Source organism: Triturus cristatus, chromosome 4_2 (genome assembly GCF_964204655.1).
Source record: "Triturus cristatus chromosome 4_2, aTriCri1.1, whole genome shotgun sequence".
In the NCBI taxonomy this organism is placed as follows: domain Eukaryota; kingdom Metazoa; phylum Chordata; class Amphibia; order Caudata; family Salamandridae; genus Triturus; species Triturus cristatus.
The window spans coordinates 84,968,913-84,982,313 of NC_140586.1; the positions used below are offsets into that span (position 1 = coordinate 84,968,913).

Genomic DNA, 13,401 nt, shown 5'->3' on the forward strand with positions numbered 1-13,401 from the left:
TTCAACAATCACTAGATATTTGTCATATCTCTGCTATTAGCTTACTGAAGATCAAGCTTAAGTAAACTTAAATTGATATGGTTAATAGGGAGGTATGAAATCAAACAGATTGATTTCTGGTATTTAGTTATTCAGTTTTGTTGTGAATTATTCTGGAGACTGTATGAAAGCTAAAGATGATTTCTTGGAACTCTAATGCACGCTTAGGTTGTAGTGCTAAATATGGCAGACAGTCCTTGCACCAGCTACTTAAGGGTGGCAGGGCTTTAAGGCTATGACTATGTTTTCCTACAGTTGTGAAATTTCCCTGATTGACTGATGGGTTATGTGACAACTTGCGATGTTTCCTCTGCCTGACGTCCACCACATTAGTGGAAATTGTTAGGTTGGAGCTTGGTGCCAGATAGGCTTGTCCTAGTGCCCAAATTGCCACCTCACGTTTTTTTCAGAATGAGCGAGCTCCACCCAATTTTCTACAATCTTGGGCTCAACCAGCGTTCTCTACTATTAGTAAATACAGATATTATATTATTGATTATTGCATGCTGTAGTTGAAAAATATAGAAGTAATGTCTCAGTTCAATGATATCAGCTTATCCTTACTGGGGTTTAGAAAAAAGACGAGGAGTACTGCATATACATTCTCTAAGCCAATAGGCAAACTCAGTCTGAGGGAGTAAATTATTTGGGACTGAAGATCTCTATGATTGATCGGTCAAACTCCCTATTAGTCAGAAGGTTTTGAGACCCATTGTTGGTCATTTGAAATTATTTCAAATAAGCACATTTTATTTTATTTCTTTTTTACTTGTCGCAAAAAAAAAAAAACAATGTGTCTTGTTAAATTCCTCACTTAGTGCTCACAATAGGTCTGATGCACCAGTCACCATAGTCATCTGCAGGTTTTGGGAAGGTGAATGAGCAATAAATGATTCTGGAGATTTATGGGCTTGTACTGCCACTTTGACAGGGGAGGAGTCATCAGAAGTAGGTTGTCAAATGAATTCCATCCTGCCAATTACCAGATGCTTAGTTTCAATGCACATTTAGAACCTCCTGATTTGGGTACATTCCGGGGCTGCGATTTGGTGTCCACGTTATGTAGGAAGACACAAGTCACGGAAGCAGTTTGTTTTATCGTACTGAGCATAATTGAATGGCTGTATATATTCCTAATCCCTTGAAAATGAAGTTGATCCTGCCCACTAATGATTTCACTAGTTCTGTTGAGTATGTAGATCTGGTTCCAGTAATGACTGCTGCTTGGATGGCATCATGACTGGTTTTCACTGGTTTCCTAACAGGCCTAACTTGGATGAAAGCTTCAACATTCTCACAAGGGGTTGTTAAAGAACTTGTTGGAAGAAAGCCCACAGGTGTACTCAGTCGCCGACACAGAAGTACCAGTATTTTCGATCTCTACCAAATGTGCTGTGCCAGTGACAGTACACGAGGAAAGACTCTGGGCATCAACATGAGATGATATGGCAGCGCTTTGAACTGAAAGGATGTGTTTCCTAAAATCATCCATGAACTCTAGGGACTGTTATGCATGTTGGTTGTATGGTGATGTGGAAGGAGGTATCTAAAAACTTCACAGAAAATGGAATATCTCTTATGAGAGGACTCACATTCTGTAGTGTCACTATGCAAATGGACTACTGAAGTGTACTTGTTTTGCTTTCTAAAGTTTGTAGTTCACATCCAATCTCGTGTCTTTCTTTGCACTAAAAACAGTGAGAGTACAGCCAGCCATATGTGGTGCTAATTTAGGGTAACATTTCCTAAAACCTCTAGATTTTATTTTTAAGTGCTTTTATATTTTAAATGATGGGTGAAATAATTTGAGATCGGTAAAAAAAAAAAACACGCCACAGTGTGCAAATTTACAGAATGTTGAGCATCTGCTTGTTGGTCATCTATTTCCATCCTTCCTCTTTCGTAGGTGTTAATAGGCTGTGGGAGGCACCAGTCCTCATCCGTTTAGTTTCAAAGACTGGGGCCTCTTAACCCCTCTGTTCCTTCTCGGGCACAATTCGGTCCTCTTTCTTGGTCGCAGAAGATGATGATTGATATTGCTAGTAACCTGAAGTATATTGGTTCATTTTTGGGGTTTGTTTTGTGCACTGGTAAGGAGCATATTCTAAAAAGATTTCCTCTGAGTCAGTAAGTACATGTTGCATTTCTTGGTGTCCTTTGTTATTGTAAGCCTTCCTGAAACTTTGTACCATAAAAAACTGTTCAGTATGTGAATCAGAATTTCTAATTTGAAGTCAGAGGCCATTTGCTATCCGTGTATTTTCGAAATCCGTGTAGTTTCGTTTTTACTGACCGATTAGCATCCAGGGAAAGTGAGTTGCAGATGAGTGGGACCTGACCGGAAAATTAGCAACGTCATTTTAAGCTAAGATTGAATCACTGCACAACCAACCGGGCTTTGTCCTTTGCTTAATGCAAGCGGATATGTAAGGGGTAACTTTAGACAATAGATACGCAGGTGCTTTAAAGTCATGCTATGCTAGGCAAGCTATCTCAAACTGTATGTGGTCTGTAACCAGGAACCAATCAAGTGACCTGCTGGGAGCAGACACATGGCCTATTTTTCAGAAGAGGCCTGCATATGCTCATATAGCACTGCTGCATTTTATGCTCTCTGCAGGCTTAAGAATACAGGCACTGCAGTAACCAAGGGCATGAATTAAGCATCAGCCATACCACCAAGAATCGTTTTTTTTCACTAGGATGAGGGAGGAACGGTTTAAATCTGTATAATTAGTTGAAATGTACTCTAACCACTGACCTGATGGGACAGGGTGGCTTCAGCACCAGATGCTACTCTAACGTTTTTGACAGTAAAAACAATGTTGAGGTCCAGGCCCAGAAGTTCCACGATTTAAATAGTGGATCGTGTGTTCCTTCAGCCCAAACACCCTTTGTTTAGTACTATGAGGCTGTGGCAGTCTAATAGCCATCCAAACCTGGACATCTGTCAAAACCGTCTCCTGGTCTATAGGTGTATCTGAGGAAAATCAAATCCAAAATCCCTTAGGCTACCACTGTCTCAAAGAGCAGGTCTAGCAGCCTGTCACAATTTGAAAACAAAATGTATTTTCCGTCCAAGCATTTATATTGCTTATGTAGGAAAAAAAGGTCTTGAGCTTTGCTAAGGCCCCACTCACTTAGCATATGATGAAAGCATCTGGCAGGCTCCATGGAGTGGACATTAGCGCCTTATACTCAGTGGCGAGAAGCTAAGCAACCCATATAATGATGTGGATGAGCTGTTTATGTTTACATTCTCGTTTTATATTAGGGTAACAAGGATTCCCTGCCTGAAGATGAGAATGTTTCAAACCAAATGAATATAGTAAAGTTGTGGCACTGAAGAAGAGGAGTGAATTAAAACAAGAGTAAGCTAGTCAACGTTGATGCAAAAATAGGAGCATTTTGAACCAGGCACCCATTGGAACAAGAGTAAGATACATGTTAGAACAGAGTAGAATAGGTAAAAGGTAAAACTGGGAAGAAGCGCCTATGATCCGGAGTGTGCTGACCTAGGACTATCCTGCTAGAACTGGAGTGAGATAAGCAATGTGAGCCTTAGATAGGAGCACCCTAGACCAGGAGGGTCTAGAAGAGGAATATGCTAGGCAAGGCGTGTGCTAGAGGAGGAATGAGATAGGAAAGGAATTTGCTAATAAAGAAGCGCATTAAGCAAGACACAGTGTGCGCGGTGAAAGTTCAATATGCAAGGAATGTACTAGAACAGGAAATCCTAGTTAAGAAATGTGCTAAAACCGAAGTACGGTAGACCAGGAGTGTGAGAAAGTGGCTCTGTATATACTGTTCCCTAATAGGTACAGGGTGTACAGAGTCCACAGTCCCCCAGAGGCTGATAGAGGTCAAAGTTAGGTATGACCTTACTCTCAAAAAGTGGTAGCTTGGTCGAGCAGTAAGGCAGTACCAGAGGACAGTGTAAAGCATTTATTGTACACACTCAGTCAGCAAATGGTTTCACACACTCAATAACTGAACTCTAGGCCAATGATTTGTATATATAAAATATATGCTTGTTTTATTTTTAGAACCACAAAGGGGGTAAAAATATACTTTCTCAGAATGAGAGGTTGAATATAAATACTTTTGTTTCAAGCAATAAATTTGTGTAAACAGTCACAGTTGGTTGCAATAAACAATCCTATTTCCTAAACATACAATGCATTGAGCTCAATGGTAAATTCAGGTTATTTGTGATAAATTACTTTTTAGATTACTTTTGGAATTCCAGGTCTGGATCCTAGAACCAGCCTGGGGTCAGTATTCAGAATCAAGTGATGAAAGTCGACTTAATAACTGTAATGATTTTTAAATAATATTTAGCTATTTCAAAAGTTAGCACTTAGAAAATATTTCACAGAAAACATTCAATGGATCTCTATGGCAAGAAATTCAAATTGCAGGTAGAGTACTTTATCGTTACTTTAGTAATCCAGGACTGGGTGCCTAGACCCAGGACTGGGGTCCTTATCAAAAGCAGGTAAGTAATTTCGTTTGCAGAAATGGTACGATTTTAAAAGAATATTTCAAATTTGCAAAAGTAGACACTTAGAAGAAATTTCACAGAAAAGCAGACAATGGTTTCCTATGGGAGAAAAATGAGTTAGAAGTAAGTATAGTTGTGAACACTTTTCAGAGTCAGGGCTGGGCACCAAGATCCAGCACTGGGAGCTCACCTAAGAGCAGGTGAGTAAATTCGTTTTTGTCACTTGGCTGATTTTTAGTGAATATTTGCAGTTTTGAAAAGTTCACACTTAGAAGATTTTTCAAGAAAAAGCCAGTCAATGTTACCCTATGAGAAAAATGAAGTTAGCGGTTTAAGGGTAAGTACTCGACTGGCAGAGTTGAAATTCCGGGCATAGACTCAGGGGTCCCCCAGTGTCAGGTAGGTACAGTTGGTTCACCCTCAGCGGTTTCAGGACGGCCGGGTGCAGAGTGAGTTAGGCCCAATGTTATCCTATGAGGGATAGGGGGGCCTTGGTTGGTGGCTGCTGTCTGGCAAGCCACGCGTCTGTGGGAGCTGGGCTCCTGGTCACTTACTCAGGGCAAGTGGGGAAGTAAGTTAGTGTAGAGAGTGCACTGCCAGGGCCACTCGGGCGGCTGGGTGCAGGGTGCTTTTGAGCCTTCGGGCGCTCAATGGAAGTCAATGGGAATGTTCCGGTTTGGAAAAAGGCTGCAGGCTCGGGGACGAGGATGTTTCCGGTGCCACCACCACTTCGAGGGGTAAGTTGGGTAGTTGTAGGTTAGGTGGGTACCCCGGGATTGGGCACAGGGGGCCGCAGGGCGCCGGGTGCAGGGGTGCCTTTTGACGTCGGGAATCTTACCCTCTGGTTGATCGCGGCTGGGGTGGCACTCGGTTCTGAGGCTGCAGGCTTCGTCCAGGATGTCGAGGGGGGTCCTTGGGTGCCGGACTCGGGGTCTCAGTCGCCGTGGGGTCGTCCTCAGGGTCTTTGTCCACTCCGGCACTGGCCAGGCTTGGCTGGTGCAGAGTGTGTTGGGTCCGCGGTTCCGGGCTGCTGCCAGGAGTTAGGAATAGGTTTCTCGAGTAGAGCCTCTACTCATGGGAGTCCCAGGGAATCAGAGGTCAAAGGTAGCCAGGTCCTCCGGGGTTTTTGAGGTTGCTGGCCACAAGAGATGCCGCGCTGGAGCAGGAGCAGGTTCGAGGGTCGACAGGCCGGTAGGGCTGGGGCCAAAGCAGTTGGTGTCTTCCTCTTTTTAGCAGCTGCAGGGCAGGTCTTTTTTCTTCTTGCTCTTCTTGTAGGTTTCTATCTGGAATCTCGGGAAGGAAGGTTCAGGGGGCCCCTAAATACTAGATTTAGGGGCGTTACAGGTAGGTGAAGGCCAGGGACCAATGGGTCCTTGTCCTGGGGTGGGTACACCCCCTATCCTGCCTCTCTCCTGTGGGAGGGGGGCAGTAGCCTAATCCTGATAGGGTAGGGCCTCCCATCTTCAAGATGGCGAGAGCCCGGAGATGTGCTTCACCTCGCCTCCCCCACCTGAGGGGTGGGGTGGGCAGGCTGGCACATCCCCTGTCCTTGTATGGGGTTTCCGGCCAAGCTTCCTGCCAGAGTGGGGGGTTGCAGTGGCCTGGGGAAACTCCAACTGGCGGCATGCCTTTGAAGCTTCCCTTTGCTCATCCTGGGGGAGGAGATTTCTCACCTCACCCAGGATGTGCATTGTTGCAGGCCCGGGAGAGCAGGGGCTCTCCCACCCAGGGGTCCAGCAACGTGTCTGCTGTGTGGCAGCCTGGGCAGCCTCAGAGCAGACGTGGATTGTAGGTTAGCTGTAAGGGGGCATCTCTAAGATGCCCTCTGGGGTGCTTAGTACATTAAATCCCACACTGGCATCAGTGTGGGTTTAATGTGCTGAGAAGTTTGATACCAAACTTCCCAGTCTTCAGTGTTGCCCTTATGGTGCTGTGGAGTTCGTGTTTGACGAGCTCTCAGCACCATGTACTTGTAAAAGGCAGCACTGTACTTACAGTGCCCAGGAATGGACCTGGGTACTGTAGGGGCACAGGGCTCCTGCTCCTGTGCCCACACCATAGGCATAAGGCACCCAGCCAGAGGGGTGGCTGACATATGCCTTGGCAGTATAGGTAATGGGCATGGCACACAGAGATGTGTGCCATGTCGACTCTTTGTTTTGTCCTGCACCCAGACACTCAGCCTGCAAAGGCAGTGTGTGTGTGTAAGGGTACAGGGCCTCTAAGGGTGGCACAATGAGTGCTGCAGCCCTTAGAGGCCTTCCCTGGTCACAAGGCCCTGGGTACCTAGGGTACCATTTACCAGGGGCTGACATGTGGCCAGGGTTTGCCAATTGGGAGTTTGTGTGTTTTAAGGAAGGAACATAGGCCCTGGGCACCTGATTGGCAGGAGCCCAGGGCACAACAAGGGAAAGTGCATCAGCTATTAGGCAAAAAAAAAAAAGGGGGGGTTACTGCAACAGAAACCCACTTTCTCACACAAGCCCCCCCCAGCCCAAAGGCCAGGAGACTTCTGCCAAAGCTGGGAGAGTCTACCTAGTCTTTCAGGCGAGGAAGAGTTGGGGAAGTGGTTTGAAAGTTGCAGGGCCTACTCTGCCTTACATCCTTCTGCCTAGGTCAGTCCCTTTGGGGAGCTGGCCTGTCTTATTAGTTTCAGGACCTAACTCCCAAGGCTCCTCTCCTTGTCTTTTACTGTCCTGGTCCCATCTTTCTATTTTGGGTTTAGAGGTGTATACCTCGGTAGTTTCTAACCTAGCCAGGGCTAGGCCCAGCTTACCCACAGAGGCTACCCACAGCTTGAGCAACCCCACCATGACCAATAAGGTCAGGGGGCCTGACTTGCTATTTGGCAGGGGGTTAGGCCACCATGCCAAGGATAGGGCTGCCATGAAGGCTAACACCCAGCAGAGGCTGCTGACAGCTGTCAGTGCCCAGTACCATACCTTTAGCTCCTGACTGGCAAGTGAGGGGGCTATTTTATAGTTCTCTTTGGGTCCTGGCTGTTGGTCTGTTTGAGGATAGGGGGTCCCTACTCTTGGTAGGGAACACCCCTCCTCTACCCCTTGTTCTGCCACCTGAGGAGCCACTAATTCAGGCTGGACAGTTGCCTGACTAGTCAGGTCTTGCTGTTGGCTAGGGGGGGCTTTACCAGTGCCATTGTGGGAGTTTTCCCTTACTGGGATAGAATCTCCCTGGCTCTCTGGAACTGTGGCTAACAGTTGCCCACCTTTCCTACCCTGTTTCTTCTCACTCTTTTGGGACTCAGCTGCACTGACTGCAGGTTGAGCCCCCACAGGTTCTTTGGGCGAGGCCTGGCATTGGGCCAGCACCTCTCTTTGGCTCAGTTCCACATCTAAGTGATCATTCCCCAAGAGACAATCAAGGGGGAGGTTTTTACTGACTATCACTTTCCTCCATCTAAGGGACCCAGCTGTGGCTAGGGGCACTATAGCCACAGGCCTAACAGTGACTCCCCCTGGGACAGTTCTTACCCTTCTTGTTTCCCCTGAGACATATTGGTGTGGGAATACCAACCTGTCATGTACCACAGTGTGACTGGCACAGGTATCTCTCAGGGCAGTGGCTGGGATTCCATTCACCAGTAGGTGGTGGAAGTGTCTACTTCCTTCTGGGATCTCCAGCTTGCTTCTTGGGCCCATTCCCCAGTTGAAAGCTAGGAGGACTTCCTCATCTGGGGACCCTCCCTCCCAAGCTACACTGGCAACCCCCGGGGCTACACTAGTCACCCCTGGAGCTGTACTAGGAACCTTATTTTTAGGACAGCTAGAGTCCTGGGTGTGGTGTCCAGCCTTCTGACAGTTGAAACACCATATTCTGTTGGGATCCCAATTCTTACCTTGGTACCCTGGTTTAGTTTGTGAGGTGTCTTTGGGCCCACCCTCCTGGTCAGGTTTTTGGGGGGCTACCTGGGACTCCTTTCTTTTATCCACAAGGGGTTCACTCTCTTTCTTCTGGGGAGGTTTTGGGACCCCTTGGTTCTGGTCCCTCCCAGTGAACGTCCTAGTCACCCTAGTCTTGACCCAGTGGTCTGCTCTTTTTCCCAATTCTTGGGGGGATTTTAGACCTAGGTCTACCAAATGCTGATGCAACTTTTCATTTGTGCAGTTACTCAAAATATGTTCCTTCATGAATAAATTGTACAATCCAGTAAAATCCTGCACACCATGTCCAGCTAACCAACCATCCAGTGTCTTCACTGAGAAATCTACAAAATCAATCCAGGACTGGGTCTGGGTTTTGTGAGCCCCCCTGAATCTAATTCTATACTCCTCAGTGGTGAATCCAAATCCCTCAATCAGAGCTTTCTTCATGAGGTCATAGGATCCTGCTTCTGGCCCAGAGAGAGTCAGAAGCCTGTCCCTGCAGTTACCAGAGAACAGTTCCCACAGGAGTGCCCCCCAGAGAGGTTTCTTTACTTTCCTGATATCACAAGCCCTCTCAAAGGCTGTGAACCATTTGGTGATATCATCACCTTCCTCAAATTTAGGGACAATCCCTTTGGGGATTTTAAGGTCAGAAGTTTCCTCCCTATCCTTGTTTTTATTATTGCTGCCACCATTGATGGGTGCTAAACCCATCTCTCTCCTTTCCTTTTCTAGAGCCAGGAGCCTGGACTCTAGATCTATTCTTTTGGCCAGCCTCATAAGGCTGTCCTCTTCACTGGGGGGACCCCCAGTGTTGTCTCTGGGACCAGAGCCACCTGTGTGGTCTCTAGGTGCCCAGATGCTATGTCTTGAGTTGGAGGGTATGGGTGCCATCTCCTCCCTAGGGAATAGTATGGGGAGGTTGCTGTCCTCCTCCCCTGTTTCCCTTTCCTCATCTGACTGGCCATCACCATGTTCAGATGGGTGGTCTTTAGCATACTCAGCCAGGAGCTCCTGGAGCCCTTGTTTGGTTGGATGCTGACCCATTTGTAAATTTTTGAGTTTACATAAGGACCTCAATTCCTTGAAAGACAAGTGTAAGTAAGGTGTGAGGTCGAGCTCCTCCACCAGGTCCATGTTATTATTATCACTAATAGCTGGGTTTGTTTGAGACATTCTAACCTGACAGTTCTAACCCTCTACCCTGACTATAGTGACTTTTATTTTTCTAAAATTCTAATGGGACTTAAGCAAGGCCCTAGCAAGACTTTTAGTAATTTTGGAAAAACCAATCAGAATTCTAAAGGCAATTTTTAAGAGTTCTGTCGTGTGATCAGATGGTAACCAAGTAGTCCAACAAATGCAAGTTTGTATCCCACCGCTGATCCACCAATGTGAGAAAGTGGCTCTGTATATACTGTTCCCTAATAGGTACAGGGTGTACAGAGTCCACAGTCCCCCAGAGGCTGATAGAGGTCAAAGTTAGGTATGACCTTACTCTCAAAAAGTGGTAGCTTGGTCGAGCAGTAAGGCAGTACCAGAGGACAGTGTAAAGCATTTATTGTACACACTCAGTCAGCAAATGGTTTCACACACTCAATAACTGAACTCTAGGCCAATGATTTGTATATATAAAATATATGCTTGTTTTATTTTTAGAACCACAAAGGGGGTAAAAATATACTTTCTCAGAATGAGAGGTTGAATATAAATACTTTTGTTTCAAGCAATAAATTTGTGTAAACAGTCACAGTTGGTTGCAATAAACAATCCTATTTCCTAAACATACAATGCATTGAGCTCAATGGTAAATTCAGGTTATTTGTGATAAATTACTTTTTAGATTACTTTTGGAATTCCAGGTCTGGATCCTAGAACCAGCCTGGGGTCAGTATTCAGAATCAAGTGATGAAAGTCGACTTAATAACTGTAATGATTTTTAAATAATATTTAGCTATTTCAAAAGTTAGCACTTAGAAAATATTTCACAGAAAACATTCAATGGATCTCTATGGCAAGAAATTCAAATTGCAGGTAGAGTACTTTATCGTTACTTTAGTAATCCAGGACTGGGTGCCTAGACCCAGGACTGGGGTCCTTATCAAAAGCAGGTAAGTAATTTCGTTTGCAGAAATGGTACGATTTTAAAAGAATATTTCAAATTTGCAAAAGTAGACACTTAGAAGAAATTTCACAGAAAAGCAGACAATGGTTTCCTATGGGAGAAAAATGAGTTAGAAGTAAGTATAGTTGTGAACACTTTTCAGAGTCAGGGCTGGGCACCAAGATCCAGCACTGGGAGCTCACCTAAGAGCAGGTGAGTAAATTCGTTTTTGTCACTTGGCTGATTTTTAGTGAATATTTGCAGTTTTGAAAAGTTCACACTTAGAAGATTTTTCAAGAAAAAGCCAGTCAATGTTACCCTATGAGAAAAATGAAGTTAGCGGTTTAAGGGTAAGTACTCGACTGGCAGAGTTGAAATTCCGGGCATAGACTCAGGGGTCCCCCAGTGTCAGGTAGGTACAGTTGGTTCACCCTCAGCGGTTTCAGGACGGCCGGGTGCAGAGTGAGTTAGGCCCAATGTTATCCTATGAGGGATAGGGGGGCCTTGGTTGGTGGCTGCTGTCTGGCAAGCCACGCGTCTGTGGGAGCTGGGCTCCTGGTCACTTACTCAGGGCAAGTGGGGAAGTAAGTTAGTGTAGAGAGTGCACTGCCAGGGCCACTCGGGCGGCTGGGTGCAGGGTGCTTTTGAGCCTTCGGGCGCTCAATGGAAGTCAATGGGAATGTTCCGGTTTGGAAAAAGGCTGCAGGCTCGGGGACGAGGATGTTTCCGGTGCCACCACCACTTCGAGGGGTAAGTTGGGTAGTTGTAGGTTAGGTGGGTACCCCGGGATTGGGCACAGGGGGCCGCAGGGCGCCGGGTGCAGGGGTGCCTTTTGACGTCGGGAATCTTACCCTCTGGTTGATCGCGGCTGGGGTGGCACTCGGTTCTGAGGCTGCAGGCTTCGTCCAGGATGTCGAGGGGGGTCCTTGGGTGCCGGACTCGGGGTCTCAGTCGCCGTGGGGTCGTCCTCAGGGTCTTTGTCCACTCCGGCACTGGCCAGGCTTGGCTGGTGCAGAGTGTGTTGGGTCCGCGGTTCCGGGCTGCTGCCAGGAGTTAGGAATAGGTTTCTCGAGTAGAGCCTCTACTCATGGGAGTCCCAGGGAATCAGAGGTCAAAGGTAGCCAGGTCCTCCGGGGTTTTTGAGGTTGCTGGCCACAAGAGATGCCGCGCTGGAGCAGGAGCAGGTTCGAGGGTCGACAGGCCGGTAGGGCTGGGGCCAAAGCAGTTGGTGTCTTCCTCTTTTTAGCAGCTGCAGGGCAGGTCTTTTTTCTTCTTGCTCTTCTTGTAGGTTTCTATCTGGAATCTCGGGAAGGAAGGTTCAGGGGGCCCCTAAATACTAGATTTAGGGGCGTTACAGGTAGGTGAAGGCCAGGGACCAATGGGTCCTTGTCCTGGGGTGGGTACACCCCCTATCCTGCCTCTCTCCTGTGGGAGGGGGGCAGTAGCCTAATCCTGATAGGGTAGGGCCTCCCATCTTCAAGATGGCGAGAGCCCGGAGATGTGCTTCACCTCGCCTCCCCCACCTGAGGGGTGGGGTGGGCAGGCTGGCACATCCCCTGTCCTTGTATGGGGTTTCCGGCCAAGCTTCCTGCCAGAGTGGGGGGTTGCAGTGGCCTGGGGAAACTCCAACTGGCGGCATGCCTTTGAAGCTTCCCTTTGCTCATCCTGGGGGAGGAGATTTCTCACCTCACCCAGGATGTGCATTGTTGCAGGCCCGGGAGAGCAGGGGCTCTCCCACCCAGGGGTCCAGCAACGTGTCTGCTGTGTGGCAGCCTGGGCAGCCTCAGAGCAGACGTGGATTGTAGGTTAGCTGTAAGGGGGCATCTCTAAGATGCCCTCTGGGGTGCTTAGTACATTAAATCCCACACTGGCATCAGTGTGGGTTTAATGTGCTGAGAAGTTTGATACCAAACTTCCCAGTCTTCAGTGTTGCCCTTATGGTGCTGTGGAGTTCGTGTTTGACGAGCTCTCAGCACCATGTACTTGTAAAAGGCAGCACTGTACTTACAGTGCCCAGGAATGGACCTGGGTACTGTAGGGGCACAGGGCTCCTGCTCCTGTGCCCACACCATAGGCATAAGGCACCCAGCCAGAGGGGTGGCTGACATATGCCTTGGCAGTATAGGTAATGGGCATGGCACACAGAGATGTGTGCCATGTCGACTCTTTGTTTTGTCCTGCACCCAGACACTCAGCCTGCAAAGGCAGTGTGTGTGTGTAAGGGTACAGGGCCTCTAAGGGTGGCACAATGAGTGCTGCAGCCCTTAGAGGCCTTCCCTGGTCACAAGGCCCTGGGTACCTAGGGTACCATTTACCAGGGGCTGACATGTGGCCAGGGTTTGCCAATTGGGAGTTTGTGTGTTTTAAGGAAGGAACATAGGCCCTGGGCACCTGATTGGCAGGAGCCCAGGGCACAACAAGGGAAAGTGCATCAGCTATTAGGCAAAAAAAAAAAAGGGGGGGTTACTGCAACAGAAACCCACTTTCTCACAAGGAGTGACCTAGTTTATTGTGTGTATGTGTTTTAAAGGGATCCAGACCCCAGTGAAGGTGCAACATGGCCTCGCCAGACGACCTCAAGTTCCAAGGTAAGAGTATTTGGTTTCATTGTCATGGTGTTTCTGAACAGTAATCCCAAACTTCAGCCATTATTGTTTTAAACACTACATACTGAATTTAAATATTTAGATAATGAATGAGCTTGTGTTTAAGGCACAAGTTGAGGAGACACTGAGCCTTCAGGAATTCCTCTTCTGTCTCCATCAAGACCAGGGTCTCTCCATAGAACCTTCTGGGTAACAATATGGTACCACGGATCTTGGCATGGATGGTGGTCTTCTAATTCGATTCTATGAGCCACAAAAGTATGC

At 47.3% G+C, this 13,401-nt stretch overlaps 1 protein-coding gene across 2 annotated transcripts in view; it reads left to right on the forward strand.

Moving 5' to 3' along the window:
* The window catches only part of YIPF2 (Yip1 domain family member 2), a 76,072-nt gene that overhangs the window by 38,891 nt on the left and 23,780 nt on the right, over positions 1-13,401 (forward strand). For both annotated transcript variants that reach the window (XM_085600656.1, XM_085600657.1), the window contains exon 2: positions 13,062-13,119. In XM_085600656.1, coding sequence (XP_085456782.1) covers positions 13,089-13,119 — 31 coding nt within the window. In that variant the 5' untranslated portion in view covers positions 13,062-13,088. The remainder of the gene's footprint in view (positions 1-13,061; positions 13,120-13,401) is intronic.